Genomic DNA, 26,918 nt, shown 5'->3' on the forward strand with positions numbered 1-26,918 from the left:
GTGATTTCTGAGCCTAGAGCCAGGGGTAACCAGAGCGCTGCCGAGTATGACCCAAAAAACAAACAAAAAAACATAACAGATTGATGGATAGAGGCAGAGCAGGCAGCATCTCACAGATGTTTTATCTTCAGCCCCCCACGGACCTACAGGCTTTGCTCCAGTATTTTCCCTGGGCCCCTCCCAATGACTGCCAGATTCTCCCTTTTATACTTAGGGGTTCTTGTCAATTGCAGGGGGGAGCCCAGTCCAACTACCATTGCAGGGGTGTGTCCAAGTTCGATTCCAAGGGGGTGTCCAGGCCCTGTTACCATTACATCAACACCCTGTTTTCATACTTTAGCCTAAAATTGCATTTACAATGACTATTAAAGAGAAGTGATCTTTGAAATGGTAAGGTGTATTTTATCAATTTGCATATCTAATACATAAACACACACACGATGGTCTGTTCATACTCTAATATGAAGGGGTTCTAGTACCGCTGTCTAAGTTGAGGTAGTGGCCCACACCAACAATGGTCTGGATACTGCTGAGTGTCTTAACAATTTTGTTAAATTCTGACATGGGGCCAGAGTAGTGGCGCAAGTGGAATGCCTTGCACGTGCTAACCTAGGATGGACCACGGTTCAATACCCAGGTGTCACATATGGTCCCCTAAGCCAGGAGCGATTTCTGAGAGTATAACCAGGAGAAACCCGTGAGCATCACTGAGTGTGACCCAAAAAACAAAAAATTTTAAAAATGTTCAGTCACATAAGACTGTTCTTCATGGGGGCACACAGATAAATGCGCACATACACACATATGTACACATGCTAAATAAAGTTTCAGGCAGACCAGAGAGATAGCATGGAGGTAGGGCATTTGCCTTGCATGCAGAAGGTTGGTGGTTTGAATCCTGGCATCCCATATGGTCCCCCGAGCCTGCCAGGAGCCATTTCTGAGCGTAGAGCCAGGAGTAACCCCTGAGTGCTGCCGGGTGTGACTCAAAAAACAAAAATAAATAAATAAATAAATAAATAAATAAATAAATAAATAAATAAATAAAAATAAAGTTTCAGGCAAGCGATATTCAACTTCTGTGTATAATATCTTCTTGAATATTACAGTTTTTATACTCCTATGAACTATTATAATGTTATTCTCAATGTAATTAGGCTCTGAGTCAAAGATACCAATAAAACTTTAGGATTATTATTCTAGGGTCCTCTATCAAGGGATACATAGAGAAGACTTGTTTGGGGCCCTTTGACCCACTCAGTCTTTGGTAGTGCTGTATCAATATTAAACTCTGTTTTCTTATCCCCATCACCTCATCGATGAACATTTTATGTATTCTGGACACTCTGCTTTGTTTCTCCCCCATTCTCATGTTAACAATATTCTTTTAGTGCCTATAAGACTCATTAGGTGCAGCTGAGAGAACAAGTTAAGGGAATTGGGGGATTTGTATCACTAAGGGTAAGATGTCCCTATGTAAAGGGTCTCCTGAACCCCATTGTCTACTATCTCCTGGGGAAATGCACATATTCAGCATTTTGTCACAAAACAACCCCTATTATGCTTGAAGAGGAATCACTTTAGCTAATTCTTCAGGGTAGGTGAAAGTCCACTTTCTCGGTGTAAACCAACCTTACTGTGACTTTTATCCAATCTACCAGGCTGACTATTCCCTTGGGAATTAGCCTCCTGTATCTGGGTCCTGACCAGCTGTCTATGATTCCGCCATACTTCAGGAAAGGGTCACTCATACTCTTCCACTTTGCAACATTCAGTACCAAAGGTAGTTTCCAAATCAGCTGTTCACCTTTCATTTTGTTGAAGTTTCATCAGTCAGTGGATAATCTAACCAGGCTACAACATCTAACAACTCGTTCACACTCTTCTGCTCCCTGGTTTCATTGATTTCTTGGTATGACCTTCTCCCAAACTGACTACGGTTGAGCAGTTTTCCTCATGGTTCTTACTGTTGCCCCTGCACAATTTTTATCTTGAAAGGCAGCTTTGAAGCAAGTGGCCAACTTTCAGACTTCTCAAATCCAACTTCCCTTTCACTTCAAGATCCAAACCAAACATCTTTCCATTTGGCTGTCATAACACAAACCAAGGGGTTCTCTGTTTTGCCTTTTGTATTAGTTTGCATTTCCTTACTCATTCATCTCAGAAGTCCATTGGTGATTTATACCTTAGTCAAGAGAGCTAGGTGAGTGGTAGGTCACATGACCACTCACAAATAAAAAGTTCCTTATCCCCTACCCTTTTGTCCTTTCTCTTGGCAAATAACTATCTTTCATGAGCTAAGAACATTCTAGAAAATTTTATTTCTCTGACACCAACTTAAAGAAGTGTTCCCTGAGACCCAGTTTCAATGCAGAAAGGGAGATTTTTCCTGCACCTCTAGCAACATTCAGAACACTGGCTAGGTTTCTTACAATATGACACATTCTGACACTACGTGGATCTCACAGGAGTATGACTCAGTCACGTACACAAACACACATACATACACAGAGGTCCACGTTGTTGCTTTGCTCTGATCAACTAACTGACTTAAAGTTCCCATGACCCCTTCTTCAGTTTCAGTTAATATACTAGAATTGCACATGGAGCCCAGAAACACTTGACTTACTGGCTTCTGGATTTATTATAAAAGGATCTGCTGAGGAATGCTGCTGACTACCCAGTGGGGGAGAGAAGCATAGTGGGAGGTCTGGAAAGGAACTTTTAGCTTCCTGCTCTCTCCAAGCAGGGAACTTGCATCATCACCAGCATTCTGCACCATTTGCTGTTTATAAAGGCTTCGGTCTGAATGGTGGAGTTGGGAATGAGCAAACCTCCACCCCTCCCCAGAGGCCAGGGGTGGGTGGGACTGAAACCTCTCAACCTTTTGACCCTTGCAGATGGTCTCCAACAACTGTTCCTCCATTCTTAAATGAGGGTCCAAAAAATATCTCATTAATATTCGATGACTCCTTTTATTACTGTTCTTAGGAAATTAAAAAGCTTTGGGTAGCTGATCATCTAAATGACCACATATAAATTTACCTTACAAACCACAATATCATAGATATTCTCATTTAGGTGTGCCTAATACATCAAGCTTAGCATTTATTTATAACTAAATAAAAAGAAAGTACCATTGCGTATGTTTTTCATTGAAAACTAGCCTGAGATATTGCTTGAGACTAACACTGGGGATTTGAGGTCCCCAGCATGGCATGGTCCCTGGGTGGGGAAAACCTTGCTGTCAGAAATCTTCAGCAGGTCCAAATGGGAGCTAGTGCATGTGAAACGACAGGGTGCTGTCCAAACTGGCTTTAATCCCTGGTGTCACACAGGGTCCCCTGTTGGCCCCCCAGAAGTGATCCTTGAGTATCTTTAGATAAGGCCCCAGACAAACAAAATAACCCTCACATATATAACTCAGAAGGTTAGAGCTAAACCCCACCCTTCGATCCCCAGCATCTCAAGCTCCTTGCCCACTCTTCAGCAGTAACAGCTTTTAGTCCTAGAAGGCCTCAGAACCCCACTGTATAGCCCAGCACATTCCATTACCTGCACCACACAGCTAGAGGGCATATCTCTGGAAGGTGACCTCCAGACCAGCACTGCTCAGAAAGTACCCCACAAACTTCCTCTCACTCTATTCATATTGATGGGTATTAATATTTTAGAGGCCTCCAAAGATCAATAGGCAGAAAAGGTTATCAACATGGACACTATGCATAAATTTAAGATATACAGTAATGCTTTATTTTGCTTTCTCAGTACAATTTGTCCTGATAGAGGAAAAAATCTGTGTAGTTTTATACTGCATTTTTGCCCATATGGGTTCTCTTGGCAGAACTCTTAAGCATGATACTTTTACACTAAATATAAAGTACTGAGAACATTAACCGGATATTTTTTAAGTTATGCAGTTGATTAAATTTACTATTTGCATATTTTTGCTCTTAGTCTTTATGTTTTAAAATATTGGTATGCTTAATTGTAAATTTATATTTGTTAAAAAGCATTTTTGTTACCTTTATAGTGAAGATAAACTGAATTGTCAAAGTGTTTGTCTTTGTTTTTCTTGGGTTTTTTTGTTGTTTGTTTTGGGGCCACACCCAGTGACGCTCAGGGGTTTTTTTCTGGCTATACACTCAGAAATCTCTCCTGAGGCCAGAGTGGTGGTGCAGGGCGCAGGGCATAAGACATCTGCCTTGCGTGTGCTAGCCTAGGATGGTTCGATCACCCAGTGTTCCATATGGTCCCCCAAGCCAGGGGCGATTTCTGAGCATATAGGCAGGAGTAACCCCTGAGCGTCACTGGGTGTGGCCCCAAAAAAAACAAAAGAAAGGATGGAGGGAGGGAGGAAGGAGAGAGGGAGGGAGGGAGGAAGGAAGGAAGGAAGGAAAGAGGGAGGGAGGGAGGGAGGGAGGGAGGGAGGGAGGGAGGGAGGAAGGAAGGAAGGAAGGAAGGAAGGAAGGAAGGAAGGAAGGAAGGAAGGAAGGAAGGAAGGAAGGAAGGAAGGAAGGAAGGAAGGAAGGAAGGAAGGAAGGAAGGAAGGAAGGAAGGAAGGAAAGGAAGGAAGGAAGGAGAGAGAGAGAGAAATTGCTCCTAGCTTGGGGGACCATTGAACTGAGGTCCGTACTGAGTCAGACACGTGCAAGGCTGGCCCCGGTGTTTGTATTTGTTAATGCTAATATTTAACCATAGATAATTAGAGCAACAATACATATATCCTAAAATATATTTCTTTTTTTTGGGGGGGGGCCACACCCAGCAGTGCTCAGAGGTTACTCCTGGCTGTCTGCTCAGAAATAGCTCCTGGCAGGCACTGGGGGACCATATGGGACACCGGGATTCAAACCAACCACCTTTGGTCCTGAATCGGCTGCTTGCAAGGCAAATGCCGGTGTGCTATCTCTCCAGGCCCCTAAAATATATTTCAAGGATTACATACTGTGATAATTCAAGTAATTACTTTTGTTAATCAAATATTTCAAGATTCTGACACCAAGTATGACATCACGACATTGAAAGTTGTATTTCTTTAAATCAGCCTTATATTTTTCCCTTATCCTGAAGCCATCCCTTTCTTAGGCTACCATTCAGGTATACTATCCAAATGGTAGTCAATAGCCACATATAACTATTTAAAGTTAAATTTTTAGGCCATTTTTATGTAGCGCTTGCTTTGCATGTGTGAGGTCCTGGGGTTCAGTCCCTGGCATACACTAACTCAATATTTCAGTGATTTATTATAGTATATAAGTTGGCTGTTTTCTGGGCTCTGGGAGGCTAGGGTGTTAAGAGTTGGGTGGTAATATGCTTTCAGGACAAATCTCATAAAGTGCCTCACTGAGGTATCTTGGATTCAAGAGTGATAAGTGGTTCCCCGAGAAGGCAAATTCTAGAGTTAGTAAGAAACGTTATAATGTCGACAACAGGGGCCGGGAAGGTGGCGCTAGAGGTAAGGTGTCTGCCTTGCAAGCGCTAGTGTAGGACGGACCGCGGTTCGATCCCCCGGCGTCCCATATGGTCCCCCCAAGCCAGGAGTGACTTCTGAGCGCATAGCCAGGAGTAACCCCTGAGCGTTACCGGGTGTGGCCCAAAAACCAAAAAAAAAAAAAAATGTCAACAACATTCCCTCAATCACCTTTTCCTAATCTCTCATTCTTTACAGACTCACCTGGCATTCCACCTAGTGCTAATGCACATCAGCTTTTTCGAGGGTTTAGTTTTGTTGCTATTACCTCAGATGATGAAAATCAAGCAATGCAGACAGTGGGTGTGCACTCAATTGTTCAGGTGAGTAAATATCAGACTGTTCACTGTGTGAACAGCTAGAGAAAATTTGATTGCCGAGTTAAAGTAGCTCTAAAAATTTTGCATGCACCGGAGTCGTGTATAAGTATCAAGCTTGAAAGTAAAGTTCTAAGTGAAATAAACATTATTTATCATCTTGTCTTTCCTCTTTATGCCTCAAATGTATATCGGGCCTAATTTGTTTTATCCTCTGTCTCTGTCAGAATAACCAATATAAATTGAGTTCTCCTGGTTTCCTGATACCTTAAAACAGTTGTCAGATGATTTTTTTCAGTTAAGAGCCATCTATTAAAATTTAATAATTAAATGTATGAGGCTTTGTAGGCTATGATCTCTGTTTCGAGTCTCAACTCATCTTTGTAGTACTAAAGCTAGTATAAACAATACATAAATAATTGTATTGACTTATGCCAAGAAAATATTTAGAGAAGCCAGAAAGATAGTACAGCAGGTGCAAAGGGAGTTTTCATTTCATGCAGACAACCCAGGTTTAATTCTTGGCAGTATAGTGTTCTGAGCCCCCAGAAAGAGATATCCCTAAGTACACCTGAACACAGCCAGGTGTGGCCCAAGAAAATAAAACCAAACCTTTGTTTAGAAAAACTAGTACTAAACCAAATTTTGCCCACAGGCAAACAACCTCTGCCATAGAAAGATAGAAAAAATGAAGAAATAAAAAATGAATACAAATCATAAAGTTTCCAAGTTCTCTGTCATTCTGTGAGTTCACTTAGCCTTTAGGAAGAAATGGTTAAGTGATGTGTATATGCTTTAGGATGCATCCTACTCATTGTCAGTTAGAAAAAAGTAGGTGTTACGGGAACAAGGTATGTATATCTGTAATTGTCCCCCAAACTCATTATCCCTGGGTACATAACCAAAAATTCTTATTCTGTTTTATTTTGATTCCAGAAAGATAAGATGATAAATAATGTTTATTTCACTTAGAACTATTTTCTCCCGATTTATATAAAGATACTTCAATGACTATAGCTAGTTTGGGAATAAAATGAAGCACGGGCCCATATCAAACAAATAATTCTACTTTATCTATTGTATATACCGTATTTTCCGAAGACGACTTTTGAAACAAAAAAAAATGTCAACCGAAAATCGGGGGTTGTCTTATACGCCGAGTATATCCTGAAAAATGTTTCAATATGTCACTAAACGAAACAAGAAAAAAAATCAGGCCGCAGAGTTTCCAAATCTCTTTCTTGGGGGCTCCCAAACAGTACTCAGGAGATCTGGGGGCCACTTCTGGCAAAACCCAGCTAACCGTGTTGGTGGTTCAGTGCTAGGGTCCGAGGATGGGGTGTTGTTTGGTACATGTAGTGAGGGAGATGATTAACTGACGCCACCAGGGAATTGCCAGAAAAGGTGCCTATGATAAGGGACCAATCACTGCAAGACTGCTCGGACCGCCTCTCTAACTCAGCCAATCCAAGCAGGCTTTTTATGCATGCAAATTATACAGTGTTCTGTACCCGAATCTACACTGTCAAAAGCCTGCTCAGATTGGCCAGAGTCAGAGAGGAAGTCTATTACAGAATAACCTTTGAACCTTTGCTTGTTGTGATTGGCTCACTGTGGTACGTACAGTTGCAGCACAGGAACGTTCTGTCTGATACAGCGAATATAGGCCTTAACCTATGTTTTAACTGCAAAATTAGGGGGTTGTCATATACGCCCAGTCATCTTATACACCCGAAAATACAGTACCCAGTTTTTCCCTTTTGAAATAAGATTTTAAAAAAATGTATATTGCTGTATCTTTATTTAGACACTCATAAATTGAGCAATCATATTGTTGGGTCAGGGATGTGCACAGGAGGAAAGCACACTCCTGGTATGCGTGCATGCATGCATGATGCAACCTGGCTTCAAAGCCTGCATCACAAAAATAAAAGATCAGTCATTCACTTCATTTTTACTGTTGTACATTTATATTTACCATAAAAGGACATACTGTCTGCATATGATGATTTCCAGTATTATGAAAAGTAGCCGTCATCAGTGCTTTCTGTTTGGATTTATAGCAGTTACACCGGAACAGTATCCAGTTTACTGATGGATATGAAGTAAAAGAAGATATTGGAGTCGGATCCTATTCTGTTTGCAAGAGATGTATACATAAAGCCACAAACATGGAGTTTGCAGTGAAGGTGATTTTTCTTAAATACAATTCAGTTCTCCTCAAGCATGTAATACCATTTAATACATTCTTTGGGACCAGAGGAATCGTACAGTAGGTAGGGTACTTGCCTTGGATGTGGCAATTTAGGTTCAATCCCTGGTACTGAATGGTCCCCTGAGTACCACCAGGAGTGATCCCTGAAAACAAAACCAGGAGTTAGTCCCAAATTTCAATCTTTCCCCTTGATGAATGTGCCTTGTGTTATCAAAGGCAAGGTAAATTCAAATATCTCACTAGTGATCTTCAGGGATCTTAACTGGAATTGGGAATCCCCTGTGGGTTCACAGTAAGCGTACATGCCATCTTCCCAGTGCAATTTCACCCTATATCTATCTTCACTTATAGTAGTACCCTTTTGGCTCTCAAAAGTCCCCATTTTGAGAATTCCTCAAAACTAATGCCAGATTTTGTATATTTTCGTTGTTTATTCTGTTTGTGAGGGCATATGTGGAGCACTGAAGGAGCTAAGTACAGATTTTGCATGCAGATTTGAGCCCTGCCACCACATGATCCCCCAAGCATCAAGCTACAAATAGCTCCAAGCACTGCTGAATGTGTCTCTATAACCAAAACAATTGTAAAAAATCAAAAGGTTTTATGCCAGGATTTCTGGGTGTTTGACTGGTATGTGGGGGGCTCCGGGCAGGACAGCTAGCCACAGGTCCCCTGGGCTGAACTCCTAGTCCAGGGGGCCAAGATCCCCCCAAACCTGGTGGGTCTTCAGGGCCACGCCTGGTTAATCGGGCCCTGGGGGGAGGCGGGGGAGAAATCCCGCCCTTTGCATCCCAAAACTGCAGAGGCACGGCTGGGCTCAGACCACTCCACATGCCAGGATTTCTGGGTGTTTGACTGGTATGTGGGGGGCTCCGGGCAGGACAGCTAGCCACAGGTCCCCTGGGCTGAACTCCTAGTCCAGGGGGCCAAGATCCCCCCAAACCTGGTGGGTCTTCAGGGCCACGCCTGGTTAATCGGGCCCTGGGGGGAGGCGGGGGAGAAATCCCGCCCTTTGCATCCCAAAACTGCAGAGGCACGGCTGGGCTCAGACCACTCCACATGCCAGGATTTCTGGGTGTTTGACTGGTATGTGGGGGGCTCCGGGCAGGACAGCTAGCCACAGGTCCCCTGGGCTGAACTCCTAGTCCAGGGGGCCAAGATCCCCCCAAACCTGGTGGGTCTTCAGGGCCACGCCTGGTTAATCGGGCCCTGGGGGGAGGCGGGGGAGAAATCCCGCCCTTTGCATCCCAAAACTGCAGAACCGCGCGGGGGCTAGTGCCCCCGCGCGTACTTCATATATTAAGTGCATTCCTACTGTCATGTTACTTTTTACGTATCCAGAATCTTTATTATGTATCGTGCCCTTTCCCACATCCCTACAAAGCTCTTTTTTATTCCTTTACTCTCTATCCCCCCCAAACATCTCTAATCTACATTACTCTTTTTAATCAGTAGTGTACAAGCGTTATCAGAGACCAAAGCCGTGCATTGTGTGTAACAACCCCAAACTGTTTCAAGATACATAAAATGGACACGTATTTCTTTAGAATATTTTGGTTTTTTTTCTCTGACAGCTATAATTCTTACTAAATGTTGTCTTATATAGTGACGATTCTAACCGCTTTTCTTCTTCTCTTTTTGAGCTGTTTAACAAGGAATCTTAGAGAAAGAGTCCCCCAGATTAATGCTTATGATTGAACCATAATTGTTCTTATCACCCCCTTATGGGCCAAGAACACCACGTGGCATTGCTCCTTTTTTGCATAGGCACATTAAAATGGGAAAATACTATACAGATAAATAAGATCCTATCTAATAGAGATTGGTACAGACTAATCTTATAGTGCAAAGGGACCTTACACCCTGAACATTGACATAACGACCTGGCACAGACCTCAGAAGAAAGGACATTCCCCTGAACCAGGGAAGCCATCCACAAAACATCCAGGCTGGTCTATAGCATCACCTGGAAGCAATCCTCTACCAAGGAAGACTCTACACTGCTCAGACATTGTCCTGCTCAAAAGAGACTTCCATTAACACTGAGAAGACTTAACAACAACAACGATTTGCTTACAGGACAGGGCTCCCTGCATTGCCCTTTGTTTGTAAGGTGAAACCAGAGGACGCTCCACATCCTGACTTCAATGTTGGATATACAGATTCCAGGATCTTAAATACAGAAGCTTGATACCAACAACAGAGACTGTGTGAAAAATATAAGTGTGTTGGCACTACAGACAATGTCTTGGATTGGACGATCTAGCTTGCCTGGAGCCTAGAGTTGGTCTTGTGCCAGGAACCTTCAGGGGTCGGGTCTTTTTGTATTTAGGCCAAGGTTATTTCTTTCCATGTCCCTCATATTTTGGTGGGCCTATGCAAACAACAATTGCCACTCTAACACCATTTTTGCTGTGCTCCTTTGACTCTAATCCTTAAAAAGAACCCAGTTAAGATTTGAGGTCAACTTAAGCTAATATTCATGAATATGGAAATGTAAAAAAAAAATGCTATGCCTGTAATGTTTAAGGAGTTATGTAAGTTTTATGGCTTTAGATTGCCTTGTGTGCTGTTAAGAAATATTATAGTGTGTTACAATCTTAATGTTCTTTGGATGAAATTTCAAAGTTGGGATATCAGCAAGGGGACTTCTGAGAATTATGTTATGTATTGTCCTTCCACTGTAACTTTACCTTGTCCTCTTTCTTTGCATCCTTGTTCTCATAATTACAAATAAAAAATTAAAAAAAAAAAAAAAAAGAGCATGCAATAAAAAGACCATGTAATAAAAAAAAAAAAAAAATCAAAAGGTTTTATGAACCAATAAGAGAAAAGAATCGCCATCATGTCTTTATTATAAGTTATATGAATTTCATAAATTTTCTAAGATAAAGTGAGTTTTTCTAGGCAGAAAAATCAAGGCACAGGACTAGGAAAAAGTTTAGTTTGCAAATCTTCAGCCGGAAGTGTATGAATACTTGAATCCAGTCATCTTTTCATTGGGATTGGTAGCCCCTGTTGCTCAGTGCAGACAGTTGAAGCAGCCCTAAAGCTTTCAGCTTGCCTTGAACCTTAGAACTCATGACTTGTTAGGAGACCGACATTTTTATTACTACCACCCATCCAACTCATCACCCACCTAGATCTAGTATGATCTCACTGTGGAAAAATAAAAATTGGCCAGGAATATTGCTCAAGTGTTATGCTTGAGGGCAGTCCTACCATTGCTTGGCCCCTCCAAGCACTGCTAAGTGTAATCCCTATTTTAAATATTTTGTGTGTGTACATATATGTACACATATATAAACATACATGCTTATGTATTCTATGGATGTAGCTCAAATTGTAGATTTTGTCCCCTTTTAACACTACTGGATATGCTTCTTCGGTGACCCTAGAACAACACAGGTTCTTGAGCAGGTTCACGGCCTGGTGTGATACCCTCAGAAATAAGAACAATAAGGGAGCCAGAGATATCGTACAGTAAGTCGAGTGCTTGCCTCGCTTGTGACTTACCTGGATTCAATCCCTGGCATCCCATACGGTCCCCCAAATATTGCCAGGAGTGATTCCTTGGTGCAGAATCGGGAATAAACCCTGAGCATTATTGGGTGTGGCCCAAAACTAAAAACATTAATGAAAATGTATTTCATCTGTCGACAGGAAATATTTAGGAAGATATATACACACAAATGTCATTGCTATTATAAACTTGAATGCGAATTGTCATTGTCCTGACAGATTTTCTATCAGATGTAAGGGTGAACTATAGAAATAACATTTTATGGGGCCGGGTGGTGACGCAAGCAGTAAGGCATCTGTGTTGCCCACACTAGCCTACGATGTATCGCATTTCAATCCCCCAACGTCCCATGTGGTCCCCCAAACCAGGAGTGATTTCTGAGCGATAGTCAGGAGTAACCCCTGAGTGTCACCGGATATGACCCCCCAAAAAAAAGAAATAGCATTTTATATTAACTTTTCTACTCGTTGCTTAGTGAAATATGAAGTACATAGAAGTTTTCTGATTATTTGCATGAAAGGAGACAAAGTCAATAAGCCTGTTTAAGGTTTCTATTTTGCCTCCATAAATGCATCAGATAAAAGCATGACTATCCTGAGGTCCCCTTTAAATAACAGACATCAAATTCTTGAGAATATCTTCTAGCTATTTGCAAATTTTTGTGACTTGAGTTGAATTTATTATACCAATTTTAGTACAACTGGATTATACTAAAATTATAATATACTAAATATACTAAAATTATAATTAATCTAACATCTATAAACACAGATATACTTATAATGCAACCTGAGCACAGATTAGCAGATCAAAGAGAATGTTGCCAAAAATAATTCCTCTTGTTGAAAGTCTCTTCTAGTTTTACAAATAGTTTCGGATCGTATGTTGGTTCTTATTATAAGTTTCCAGCTCTTTTCTAGGTTGCTGGAATAGTTAGGTACTTATTACAAATAATTACAAAGCTGTTTTAAATATAAATTTCCTAAGATAAAGTGAGTTTTTCTAGGCAGAAAATCAAGGCGCATGACTATGAGAAAGTTTAGTTTGCAAATCTTCAGCTGGAAGTGAATGACTATGGTAGTTAAAAATTTTTTTTTCAGATTGCCCTTTTGGATGGAGCTAAAAGTCATGCTTGTCATTTTAAAAATATTGCTTTGCAGATTAAAGTACTGTATGTAATTTGGGGGGGACTTATTTGGGGGGGCACACCCAGCAGCACTTAGGGGTTACTCCTGGCTCTGCACTCAGAAATCGCTCCTGGCTCGGGGGACCTTATGGGATGCCAGGAATCAAACCTGCATCTGTCCCAGGTCAGCCCTGTGCAAGGCAAACACCCTACCGCTTTGCTACAACTCCGGCCCCAAAGTACTATGTGTATTTTTAAGAAGCAGCTGTCATAGAAGAGTTGGTGTCAGAGAGATAATATGCAGGGTTAAGGCAATTGCCTTGCTCACATCCAATCCCAGTTTGATTCCTGATTAAACTGATATCTGAGCACAGAAAGATGAGTAAGCCCAGAACACAGTTGAGTGTGCCCCCCAAAAGTGTTGGTAACTACAATACTAGGTTAAGGGTTTTATTATTATAATAGTTCAACTTAATTCTATGTAAAGTTCTAGGTGTGGTTTTCTGTGTAGCTTTTTGTCAACTTTGAAAATTAACCTTGTTTTACTTAACCATTTTTATAAGTAACTTCTAATGGTATATTCCGTTGAAACATTTTATTGAAGGATTTCAAGTTAACTAAATAAACAAATACTAGTACTGGTATTCTAGCTCTTAATTATCTGTATTGATAGAGATTAAACTGAACTGAATTCCCAGTGATTTAAAACATTTAAGAACAGAAGAATGATGTTCAGATGATCTTAGTACCATTTCTTGAGACTTTTGAGTCTTCCATAAATCTTAATTTTACTACAAACTTAAGCTGATACTTTGTAGAAACGTGATTTATAGAATAGAATCTATTTCATAGCTTTACTATCTATATAGGACTGTTTTCTAGTTTCTTATTAAACAGCCTTGCCAACTACTTTAATAATACACTTAAATGGCTTACATATACAATATGAACATAGGATAATATCTATTGGGACTGCAGAGATAGAACTGGGGGTAAGATGCTTGCCATGCACACAGCTGGCCCTGCTTCCATCCCCAGTCCCCAAGCCCTACGGGAGTGGCCCCTGAGTGTAGAACCAGAAGTTATTCCTGAACACATCTAGGAATGGCCTAGAAACGAACAAAAATTAGTACCTGTAACTATAAATACTAAAGCTCATGAGATTTATAAAAAAAACTGTTTGCCTTTTAGATCATTGATAAAAGCAAGAGAGACCCAACAGAAGAAATTGAAATTCTTCTCCGTTATGGACAGCATCCAAACATTATTACCCTAAAGGATGTAAGTAGATTTGTTTTTGTAGACCATTTGACTAAGTTTTCAAAGTCACGTTTGAAATGTTTTCAAATATCATGTAGTAGAAAAAGAACTGAACATAGTTTAATTTAAAAAATTAATTGGGAAGGGACTGGAGCAGTGGCACTAGAGGTAAGGCGTCTGCCTTGCAAGCGCTAGCCTAGGGCAGATTGTGGTTCAATCCCCCAGTGTCCTATATGGACCCCCCAAGCCAGGAGCGATTTCTGAGCTCATAGCCAAGAGTAACCCCTGAGCATCAAATGAGTGTGTCCCACAAAAACAAAACAAAACAAAAAATTAATTGGGAGGGAGGCTGGAAAGATAGTAAAGGGTAACTTGCCTTGCCTTGCACATGATCGACCCTGGTTGAGCCTTGACACTACATATATATAGTTCTTCGAGCACTGTTAGGAGTGGCCTTTGAACACCACCAGCAGTGGCCCAACAAACCCCCCGCCCAATACAGAGGAAGGCAAATATATAGTATTTTTCCACTTATTTAAAAATACGTTTGTGTAGTTATTTTTTCTATTTGTGACTCAAGAAAAATATGTTACTGGCATTATATTTAAATAGCCTTACTTACCTGCACATTTGTGTACCAGTTTTCTGGATTAATTAGGATCCCTGAAGTGTCTGCTTTGGTACTATCAGAGAGAGAGCACTAATATTTTTCACCTGACCATGAATTTTCCAGCCTTCCCATCCCTTCTGTTATTATTGTTTTTACACTTACTCACATACCCTGTGCACCAGCTCTGATGTTCAGTAGTGGGTTATTTCAGCTCAATATTGCCTGAAGTACAATTCCAAATGTCTAACATTTTCTAATTCCACTTTAGCAGTTCACTGGTTACTTCTGTGTGATTATATGGGAAAAAAATTTGCTACTTAATCTACAGAATAATTTATTGCAACTACATACTTACATAAAGAAGTTCTGCAATTGAAGTTACAAGGAAAATTAATATATAGAAAAGAGATCAAGATGGGCCAGAGTTATAGCACAGCGATAGGGCATTTGCCTTGCATGCAGATGACCCAGGACAGACCAGGGTTCAATCCCCAGCATTCTATATGGTCCCCCATGCCTGCCAGGAGAATTTCTGAGCACAGAGCCAGAAGTAACCCGAATGCCACCAGGTGTGGCCCAAAAATCAAAACAAACAAACAAAAATAGAGATCAAGAACAAAAATATAAGGGTAAAAGTTTAATGTCTTTTCATACTTGATGCTCGTGGTTAATTTTACTGTCTCAAATTAAGTTTCACAGAAGAAAATTGTGGGATATTTCTGATACCCAGCCTCATCTATTTCTATTTTAATATTCTTATGCATATACAGTTAAGGTTTTATGTCCTTTGTTGTGATTAATAAAATTTTCCTTGAATATAAATAAGTTTTCTTTATGCAGCTACAAAGATAGGACAGGTGTTCAAGTGTTTGCCTTGCATGCAAGCTGGGTTAGATCCATGGCATCAAATATGCACACACACACACACACACCAGCACCACTAGGACACAGATCCGTGGCACCAAGTATGGACACACACACACACACACACACAAACACCAGCACTGCCAGGAGTGATCCCTGAGCACAGCCAAATGTGACCCAAAAACAAACTGAAAAGGGGGTTAATTTATCTTTAAGATGCTAAAAACTATGTTCTGAGCATATGTAAAACTTCAAATAATTTTTTACATCTTGATGTTAATTATATAGGTATATGATGATGGAAAATATGTGTATGTGGTGACAGAACTTATGAAAGGGGGTGAACTGCTGGATAAAATTCTTAGACAGAAATTTTTCTCTGAACGAGAGGCCAGTGCTGTCCTGTTTACTATAACCAAAACTGTTGAGTATCTTCATGCACAAGGGGTAAGTACTTTTAACATTTTATATATAAATGTAATTTTTATGCACACAAATGACTTGTACATTTTTTTGCTTACCATTTCTTTCTTGGTGTTGGAGATAAAATTACAAAGTGAGAGGTTATTTTACGCATAGAATGGGAAATATTTGCATAAGTATCCTCTGTTCTTCAACTACATAAACTCCCATTGAGCTTCAGGTACGACTTGGAGGTTCTAGTTTGTTTAAATTAAATAAATTCCTACATTTTCTAAGAAATGGAGGGACGTCTTCTGACATGGAAGACAGCACTGTTTGTCCTAAGCCACCTTTGGTGCTTGAGAGCTGAGCTTATTTCAAGCAGAGAAGAAAAGCGGAACCAAGAGACTTGGGGTGCATTTGTGTATCAAAGAAAAATGCTTTAAACAGGTGGAGTCTTTCAGTCACCTGACATCTAACTAATGAAGTCATTTCTTCCTGTATAAAGATTTTTAAGTAAATGGTAAAACAAAGTTTTTATGAAGGAAAGGTAACCAATGAGAAAATATGGGGTGGGAGGGAGAAAAGAAGAGCAAGAGATGCTGAAATGATTCATTAGAATATATAGACTTCAGGGCCCGGAGAGATAGCACAGCGGCGTTTGCCTTGCAATCAGCCGATCCAGGACCTAAGGTAGTTGGCTCGAATCCCGGTGTCCCATATGGTCCCCCGTGCCTGCCAGGAGCTATTTCTGAGCAGACAGCCAGGAGTAACCCCTGAGCACCGCCGGGTGTGGCCCAAACACCAAAAAAAAAAAGAATATATAGACTTCAAATTAACTGATGAAAGAAATACTTAAGTCTAATAAAAAATGCCTAATCATGAAAGAGGGAAAATAATGCGTAAGGCCAAAAGAATGGTGTGTGTTTACCATTTAAATATGATGTCATTAGTTATAAAGTAAGTAATACCTAAAGTCTTTATTTCTTTTTTTTTTTTTTTTTGATTTTTGGGTCACACCCGGCAGTGCTCAGGGGTTATTCCTGGCTCCAGGCTCAGAAATTGCTCCTGGCAGGCACGGGGGACCATATGGGACGCCGGGATTCGAACCAATGACCTCCTGCATGAAAGGCAAACGCCTTACCTCCATGCTATCTCTCCGGCCCCAAGTCTTTATTTCTACATCCCCATTCTGTGGAACCTGTCAGCTTTTGTTCTTTGGGTCTTGGATCAGGTATCACAGCCCTCCAAGGGCTCCCTAAACACCTTCCTTCCACACTGTCTCTCACCTATTAATGCTCTGCTTTTCCCAACTACTGTGTAAGCTCCAAGCATAAAAGCCAAGGATCTGATTTACCATAGTATATGCAGCTTCTTCTGTAACACTCCAGCACAGGAGAGGCGCTCATTAAATATTCATTGAATGAATAACTTGGAGACAGATTTTATTGCTATTCCTACTCTTTTGAACCCATTTACTATATTGGACAGAGAAACATTATTCATTCTTCTTTGTCTAAGTACTCCAGTTCTGTATTACAGTTATGCTCATATTATGAGCATTTGCAATATGAGGATAATTAAAAAGGTCACTACATATCATCTTGTTAAGTGCATTACTTGACAGTTGGTGAATTAAAAAATGTCTGTAATGGAAATATATTATTAATGTAACTAATTTGTATTTCAATTAGGTGGTTCACAGAGACTTGAAACCTAGCAACATTCTTTATGTGGATGAATCTGGCAATCCAGAGTCTATTCGAATTTGTGATTTTGGCTTTGCTAAACAGCTCAGAGCAGAAAATGGTCTTCTCATGACTCCTTGTTACACTGCGAATTTTGTTGCGCCAGAGGTAAGTATGAGAGTTTGTGTGCATAATTTTTCAAACTCTTTTGCTCTGTTTAATTGAATAATTAGTAGTTGTTTAAAACTTACCCACAATATCACTCTTTTCCTTCTGTTGGCAGTTTCTTCTATCATTAATACACATGGAGTCAAATGTTCTACCTTACATACTATCTCTCAGATCCATAAAATAGTATCTTTGAATAATACTACTTGCATCTGTCCTCCCAGTAATACTAAAAGGGATGAGGGGCAGATTGTGTGTCCATATATCTACCACCTATGGCACATACTGTCATCCGAGCATGATTGCTTAATCTAACCATCTCATGTTCCTCAGGCATACCTTCTGCTCCGTACAAGCAGTCCACTGCTCAAAACCACCATGTAGTTGTTCTGCCTTGCCATATTGAAGTACGTTTGCTTACAAACATGCCTCATAATTAATCTTCAGGAAATCTATGATCAAACACTCTTAGACTTGACTTTTTAACTCTTTGTCTTATTTACCATTCAGTTATCTGAATTAAAACTTTGAGTCCCTCCTTCACTGACATTTCTTTACATTTAGTCTGTTTCCAAATCCTCCCCCTTTGTATTTTAGACTCCTTTTCTCTTCCCTATGCACCCAGTCTCTACTGAGTTCTTCCTGTATTTTTGTGGGGCTTTTTTTTGGGGGGGGGTGTACAATACTCACAGCTTTTTATTTAATTTGGTAAAAAAAAATTACTTCCTGGGCTGGAGTGATAACACAGCAGTAGGGTGTTTGCCTTGCACTGGCTAGTCCAGGACGGACCTTGGTTCGATCCCCATCGTCCCATATGGTCCCCCGAGCCAGGAGCGATTTCTGAGCACATGGCCAGGAATAACCCCTGAGTGAGGGCATGGCCCAAAAAGAAAAGAAATACTTTCTATTTTATAACCTTGTCTACAAACTTTCCTCTTGTTAGTATTTCATTTTATTCTTTGAACTAGCACTCTGGTGAACATAGCTACTTTTTCATTTACCTGTTTGATTCTTCTGTGACACCTGATTGCCTACAGGAAGAAAATAAATCCCTTAGCATGATACTTATAAAGTCTCTATGTCTCTGTGATATTCCCTCCAGGAAGACCTGGCCTTGCTGATGTCTGGCACTAGACATTATCTGTTCCCTTGGCTCTGCTCTTTGAATGTCCTCTGCCATCCTGACTCCTGTTTGCCCAAATGGATTCTTCCCTAGAGGCCCAGTTCTGGCTTCCATCAACTTCTAGCTTTTTTAAAAGAACTCCTAGCTTCTTGAACTGGGTCATGACTACCCCCACAGGAGTCACATAACTAAATGTACGGGGTGCAAAATATTTGACAATTGTTGGGGCAGGTGACTTGGATTCTCTCCCTGGCATCCTTATGTTTCCCCAAACATCACCAGGAGTGATCCCCTGAGCACAAAGCCAGGAATAACCTCTAAGCACTGTTCAGTGTGGCGTGCACACACATAAATTTGGACTGTAAAGGTTTTCTGAACACATCAACATAAAAATGAAAAATAAGACTCTTAATGAGTCTGAGGTATTTGTGGTATTTGTGATAATACTTGCCTGTGTTTCTCTGGCAAAAAAGAGGTTATGAGTGGAAAATGTTAAGAAGTCAGGGGCCGGAGAGATAGCATGGAGATAAGGCGTTTGCCTTTCATGCAGAATGTCATTGGTTCGAATCCCAGCTTCCCATGTGGTCCCCCGAGCCTGCCAAGAGCGATTTCTGAGAGTGGAGCCAGAAATAACACCTGAGCGATGTCGGGTGTGACCCAAAAACAAACAAACAAAAAACAAACCTTTCTTCTCTCTGCATATGGAAAATGACTTGCTTCATTTTTGAATTAATGAAGCCCTTTAGCCTTCATTTTGTCACAATGCTTTTGTTGAATTTATCATTCTCTGTGTGTTTATTTCCTCTGCCAGGTTTCAATTTTCCTAAGGAAAATTGTTTTGTGTTTGTCATAGTTCATGCCTCAGTAGTTAAATGTTTATCAAATTACATGTATGTAACTATATGCACTATATTATTTGTACTAGGTTATGCATATTTTTCTTTGATTTTAAGAAGCATTGCTCAAGGACTGTTCCTGGCACCATGTTTGGGGGTTACTTTCTGCAATGCTCATGGAATTATGAAGTAATCATAATTAATTATGCAATAGTCATAACCAGAATTCAAATTCAGATCTCCTAGATGCAAATAATGTGCTCCAGTCTATTGAGCCATCTCCCTAGACCACTTTTGTTTTTTGTTTTTTTTAAAAGCTGGCTAATCAATTGTTATGTGTATTTGGAGGGGAAGGGGCACAGCTAGCAATGCTCAGAGGTTACTCCTGGCTCTGAGCTCAGAAATTACCCCTAGCAGTTTCAGGGGATCATATGAGATGCTGGGGATTGAACATGGGTTGGCCATGTGCAAGGCAAAACCTACTCTGGCTTCCGTTGTGTATTCTTAGAGTATTTTATATTTTCATTTCCATCGCCTCATACAAACTGTAAGCTCATTAAAATAGAAAATCACATTCATTTTATTTTATAGTCCTCTACTATTTGGTGCCATGATAGCACCAGTAAATGATCATTCAAACAGCAATATACATATATATTTTTTTTTTGTTTTGTGTTCAAGTTTTTTATTTTTGTTGTTTTTTTTTGGTTTTTTTTTTTTTTTTTTTTTTTTTTTTGGTTATTGGGTCACACCCGGCAGTGCTCAGGGGTTACTCTTGGCTCTATGCTCAGAAATCGCTCCTGGCAGGCTCAGACGACCATATAGGATGCCGGGATTAGAACCACCGTCCTTCAGCATGCAAGGCAAACACCATACCTCCATACTCTCTCCAGCCCCTGTTCAAGTTTTTCTTATGAGCCTGATATGTAGTTATAATTCTGCTCACCGCCTGTTCAAATATACATAATAAACACTGGTGTTTAATACTTGGTTATTTTTCTAGGTCTTAAAACGACAAGGCTATGATGCTGCCTGTGATATATGGAGCCTCGGGGTCCTCCTGTACACAATGCTCACTGGGTAAGTGCAGGCTGAAGCTTGTCAGCATTTGGGCATCAGTATTTGGATGCATTATCTAACTTTGGTTTTTAAATCTCTTATTACTTTGTGTTATGTGTAGATTCTTATAATACTATATTTTAGCTGTATCAAGTACTGACATTTATAAGTACAGTTATTTATTGATGCCTATTGTCTCATTATTTTTACTCTTATTATGTCATGAACACGTAGTTTAATATACCCTACATGCCTACCACCCCTTCATTAACAGTAATGCAAACTACAATGTCAAAAAGGGGGGAGAAAAAGAGAAAGAGAGAGAGAGAGAGAGAGAGAGAGAGAGAGAGAGAGAGAATGCCTGCCCCAGAAGCAGGTGGGGGAGGATGGGTGAGAAGGAAACTGTTGACATTAGTAGCAGTAAATGTGCACTGGTGAAGGTTGTTGTATATTGTATGACTGACTCATAATGAACAACTTTTTTTTTTTTTTTTTTTTTTTTTTTTTTTGGTTTTTGGGCCACACCCTGTGACGCTCAGGGGTTACTCCTGGCTATGCGCTCAGAAGTTGCTCCTGGCTTCTTGGGGGACCATATGGGACGCCGGGGGATCGAACCTCGGTCCGTCCTAGGCTAGCGCAGGCAAGGCAGGCACCTTACCTCCAGCGCCACCGCCCGGCCCTGATAAGGTTTTTTTTTTTTTTTTTTTTTTTTTTTTGGTTTTTGAGTCACACCCTGTGACGCTCAGGGGTTACTCCTGGCTATGCGCTCAGAAGTTGCTCCTGGCTTCTTGGGGGATCATATGGGACGCCGGGGGATCGAACCGCGGTCCGTCCTAGGCTAGCGCAGGCAAGGCAGGCACCTTACCTCCATAATGAACAACTTTATCTGTGAAAAAATAAACTGTAATATGAACAACCTTGCAACCATGGTGTTTAAATTTTAAAAAAAATGGATGAATTGTTGAGCCAGGAGAGATAGCACAGTGGCGTTTGCCTTACAAGTAGCCGATCCAGGACCTAAGGTGGTTGGTTCAAATCCCGGTGTCCCATATGGTCCCCTGTGCCTGCCAGGAGCTATTTCTGAGCAGACAGCCAGGAGTAACCCTTGAGCAGGTGTGACCCAAAAACAAAAAAAAAAAAAAATGGATGAATTGCAAAGGATTTCTGAGCGTCTAGCCAGGAGTAACCCCTGAGCGTCACCGGGTATGGCCCAAAATCCAAAAATAAATAAATAAATAAATAAATAAATAAATAAATAAATAAATAAATAAATAAATAAATAAAATACTTTATTCTAAAGTGTTAATGTGAAAATAGTTACATTATTAAAACTGTTGTAATATTAGGTGCCAGAGAGATAGCATGGAGGTAAGGCATTTGCCTTTCATACAGAGGGACGGTGGTTCGAATCGCGGCATCCCGTATGGTCCCCTGTGCCTGCCCCGGGGTGATTTCTGATCGTAGCCAGGAGTAACCCCTGAGCACTGACAGGTGTGACCCAAAAACCAAAACAAAAAAACAAAAAAACTATTGTAATATTAAATTTAATACTAATCACATGCAAATAATGTTTCATAAGTTTACCTTGATCTGGTACTTTATGTAGCTTCATATTTAGCTTCATATTTTTCACTTTCTTTCTTTCTTTCTTTCTTTCTTTTTTTTTTTTTTTTTTTTTTTGGTTTTTGGGTTACTCCCAGAGGCACTCAGGGGTTCCTCCTGGTTCTATGCTCAGAAATCGCTCCTGGCAGGCTCGGGGGACCACATGGGATGCCAGGATTCAAACCACTGTCCTTCTGCATGCAAGGCAAAAAGCCTTACCTCCATGCTATCTCTCCAGCCCCCGTATTTTTCACTTTCATAGATTTCAATGAAATACTACATCAATGAATTACACTAATTTTTGGAATGTTAAAAATGAATATAAAGATTACCAAATAAAAAGAAATGTTATGGGGGGAAAGAAATGTTATTTATCAATATTTTTATTTTGTTATAAACTAGTTACACTCCCTTCGCAAATGGCCCCGATGATACACCAGAGGAGATATTGGCACGGATAGGCAGTGGGAAATTCTCACTCAGTGGTGGTTACTGGAATTCTGTTTCCGACAAAGCAAAAGTAAGTCTAACTTTTCTTATAAAATTACTTTTGAGAAAAAATTTTAAGTTGTATTTTGAGGGACTAGAAATAATCCAGCAGTAGGATGCAGTCATCCCAGGGTCAATCTCCAGCATCACATGCAGTCTCCTAGCACTGCCAGAAATGATCCCTGAGAACAGAGCCACAAGTAAGCCCTGAGCACAGCCAGGCCATGGCCCAGAATTAAACAAAGTAAACAAAGTGGTCATTCGAAATGAAGATACCAAGTAACTTGATTTTAGAAATGATTCAGTTCATGTGTTTCTTTCCCAGAAGATACTGGTTTGGCCTTATTATCTATATATCTAATGCTTCTTAGAAATGAGCATGATGAGTAATAATAATATTCTTCATTATTTGTGTGTCTATTCTGCCTTACACTGTACTTTTCCTAAATTGTCTTCACTTAATACTCTTGACCCTACGAAATAGATGATAATTCAGTGTGTTAAGAATATTGCTTTACACAGAAGAATCCTACGTTCATTTCCCAGCACCACATAGACCCCTGAAAACTGCCAGAAATAGCCCCCAAAACCTGCAGTTCCTTTCCCCACCCTCCAAAAAAAAAAAGATGGGGCCGGGAAGGTGGCGCTGGAGATAAGGTGTCTGCCTTGTAAGCGCTACCAAGGAACGGACCGCGGTTCGATCCCCCGGCGTCCCATATGATCCCCCCAAGCCAGGGGTGATTTCTGAGCACATAGCCAGGAGTAACCCCTGAGCGTCAAACGGGTGTGGCCCAAAAACCAAAAAAAAAAAAAAAAGCAAAAGATTGCCTCTTTAAAATAATAAAAACAGAGAGGAGTAAGATACCTATTAGAGAAGAGTACTTACTGATTTTTCTTGTAGGTAGAAACTGAAGATAAGTATTGCATAAGTAAATAGAATGTGTGAAGGCATAGGCATGATTTGCATGTGGGAGGCTCAGAATCCCCATTTTGTCCCCCAAGAACCTGTGCAAGTGACTTGTGAGACCAATCCAGAAGTAATCCCTAAACACTGCCCACTGGAGCCTGTACACTCACTCCCAAAATGGTATCATTGTCAATAGAACGTGAGTTTCAGTTCATTAGTTCTTGTAGATACTGATTGGATGAAATATTGGCCTTTCTTATTTTTGCACAATGAAAGTTCTTATACCAAAGCAATATATATTTCTGGGTACTTGTTTTCATTCTAACAATGTATCACACTTAATAAATAAAGGTTCCCAAGGATAAAATGCAACTCAGCGAGCAGGGTATTGCCTTACATGTTACTGACCTGGATTTACTCTCTTTTTTTTTTTTTTGGATGGATTTACTCTCTTTTTTTTTTTTAATTTTTTATTTGTAATTATGAGAACAAGGATGCAAAGAAAGAGGACAAGGTAAAGTTACAGTGGAAGGACAATACATAACATAATTCTCAGAAGTCCCCTTGCTGATATCCCAACTTTGAAATTTCATCCAAAGAACATTAAGATTGTAACACACTATAATATTTCTTAACAGCACACAAGGCAATCTAAAGCCATAAAACTTACATAACTCCTTAAACATTACAGGCATAGCATTTTTTTTTACATTTCCATATTCATGCATATTAGCTTAAGTTGACCTCAAATCTTAATTGGGTTCTTTTTAAGGATTAGAGTCAAAGGAGCACAGCAAAAATGGTGTTAGAGTGGCAATTGTTGTTTGCATAGGCCGACCAAAATATGAGGGACATGGAAAGAAATAACCTTGGCCTAAATACAAAAAGACCCGACCCCTGAAGGTTCCTGGCACAAGACCAACTCTAGGCTCCAGGCAAGCTAGATCGTCCAATCCAAGACATTGTCTGTAGTGCCAACACACATATTTTTCACACAGTCTCTGTTGTTGGTATCAAGCTTCTGTATTTAAGATCCTGGAATCTGTAGATCCAACATTGAAGTCAGGATGTGGAGCGTCCTCTGGTTTCACCTTACAATCAAAGGGCAATGCAGGGAGCCCTGTCCTGTAAGCAAATCGTTGTTGTTAAGTCTTCTCAGTGTTAATGGAAGTCTCTTTTGAGCAGGACAATGTCTGAGCAGTGTAGAGTCTTCCTTGGTAGAGGATTGCTTCCAGGTGATGCTATAGACCAGCCTGGATGTTTTGTGGATGGCTTCCCTGGTTCAGGGGAATGCCCTTTCTTCTGAGGTCTGTGCCAGGTCGTTATGTCAATGTTCAGGGTGTAAGGTCCCTTTGCACTATAAGATTAGTCTGTACCAATCTCTATTAGATAGGATCTTATTTATATGTATAGTATTTTCCCATTTTAATGTGCCTATGCAAAAAAGGAGCAATGCCACGTGGTGTTCTTGGCCCATAAGGGGGTGATAAGAACAATTATGGTTCAATCATAAGCATTAATCTGGGGGACTCTTTCTCTAAGATTCCTTGTTAAACAGCTCAAAAAGAGAAGAAGAAAAGCGGTTAGAATCGTCACTATATAAGACAACATTTAGTAAGAATTATAGCTGTCAGAGAAAAAAAACCAAAATATTCTAAAGAAATACGTGTCCATTTTATGTATCTTGAAACAGTTTGGGGTTGTTACACACAATGCACGGCTTTGGTCTGTGATAACGCTTGTACACTACTGATTAAAAAGAGTAATGTAGATTAGAGATGTTTGGGGGGGATAGAGAGTAAAGGAATAAAAAAGAGCTTTGTAGGGATGTGGGAAAGGGCACGATACATAATAAAGATTCTGGATACGTAAAAAGTAACATAACAGTAGGAATACACTTAATATATGAAGTACGCGCGGGGGCACTAGCCCCCGCGCGGTTCTGCAGTTTTGGGATGCAAAGGGCGGGATTTCTCCCCCGCCTCCCCCCAGGGCCCGATTAACCAGGCGTGGCCCTGAAGACCCACCAGGATTTACTCTCTTAACACACCATCTGGTCCCCCCCCCCAAGTACTTCCAGGAGAGATTCTGAGAGCAAAGTCAGTAGTAAACGTTGAATACAGCCAGGTGTGGCTCAAAACCAAAAAGAAAAAAAATGTAACTCAAGTCTTGATGTCACAGATCACACTGTCTGGTTGAGAGATAGACAAAGATAGGCAGTTCAGGGTATTTATGGAAGACTAGATTTCCCGCATTTACACAATTCAATATTCATTCCTTACCCATAGCTATTATTTGTCCTCCTTCCATTTACACCCACACTTTTGTTTTTGTTTTTGTTTTTTTTACACCCACACTTTTTGAACTTGAAAAGATCATTATATTCTGCCCCTGTGCTGCTCTGGATTGTGGAGCAAATGCCCCTCATTCTCCTCTTGATTCAGCTGGCACAAGTGTGGCACTGGTAGCACCCCACAACTGTCACATCAAGCAGAGGAGTGAATTGGAGTGATGTGGAGAAATGGAGACACCAATATCTCCCCCACTTTCTTCGGATTCACCAGAAAACACCAGACCTTGTAGGGTCCTTTGGTCATTCTCAGCTGGAGTGTGAGCATCCACTGTAGAAGGTCTGCTATGCCAGCCCTCCCCTGAGACCCCAGCTTCTTGTGCTCATAGTTGCACCCCCCTCTCCTGCTCTGGCATTCTAAGGAGCTGTCTGTCCATTGTTGGGCACAGCATCCGTTTCAAGGCCCATTGCTCAGGCTGGGGCAACAACAGGGCACCATCTAAATTGGCACAGCATCTCCTCACAGTCTTCTCTTGGAGTGTCTACATGGACTTCAAAGCCCCATCCAGCTTCGATGTCTCCTCCTGTGGGCACCCCTCAAGAGCCCTATGGGGCTCCCAGCTTCAGTAAGGGGAAAGGGCCCCTTTCCTCCTATGGCACTGCTACAACCCCCCTCTTCCCTGTGACACTGCTACAACCCTATGCAGTCTGTCTCTGTCAGCAGAAAGACCTGTACTTACTGGCCTTTCTTGGCTCCAGGGGTGCAGGTCAGACCCAGCACCAGTCTGTGTGGCTGCAGGTGGGATGTACGGGAGAGGTGCGATCACTGCAGACCACAAGCTGATTTCTTTGGCCTTCTCTAAGCTGAACTGCGACATCTTGAGCAGGATATTGTGTGTTCTCTGTGGGCCTACTGTCCACACAAGCTGCTCTTTCTGAAGCACTGCAAGGGAGAAAAGAATAGAG

The 26,918-nt window shown here is 40.8% G+C and overlaps 1 protein-coding gene across 1 annotated transcript in view; it reads left to right on the forward strand.

Moving 5' to 3' along the window:
- RPS6KA3 (ribosomal protein S6 kinase A3) overlaps positions 1-26,918 on the forward strand; it is a 137,079-nt gene that overhangs the window by 102,991 nt on the left and 7,170 nt on the right. The window contains exons 14-20 of the mRNA XM_049766784.1: positions 5,672-5,796; positions 7,854-7,979; positions 13,846-13,935; positions 15,677-15,835; positions 17,485-17,646; positions 20,609-20,685; positions 22,669-22,786. Coding sequence (XP_049622741.1) covers positions 5,672-5,796; positions 7,854-7,979; positions 13,846-13,935; positions 15,677-15,835; positions 17,485-17,646; positions 20,609-20,685; positions 22,669-22,786 — 857 coding nt within the window. The remainder of the gene's footprint in view (positions 1-5,671; positions 5,797-7,853; positions 7,980-13,845; positions 13,936-15,676; positions 15,836-17,484; positions 17,647-20,608; positions 20,686-22,668; positions 22,787-26,918) is intronic.

Source organism: Suncus etruscus, chromosome X (assembly GCF_024139225.1).
Source record: "Suncus etruscus isolate mSunEtr1 chromosome X, mSunEtr1.pri.cur, whole genome shotgun sequence".
Classification (NCBI taxonomy): domain Eukaryota; kingdom Metazoa; phylum Chordata; class Mammalia; order Eulipotyphla; family Soricidae; genus Suncus; species Suncus etruscus.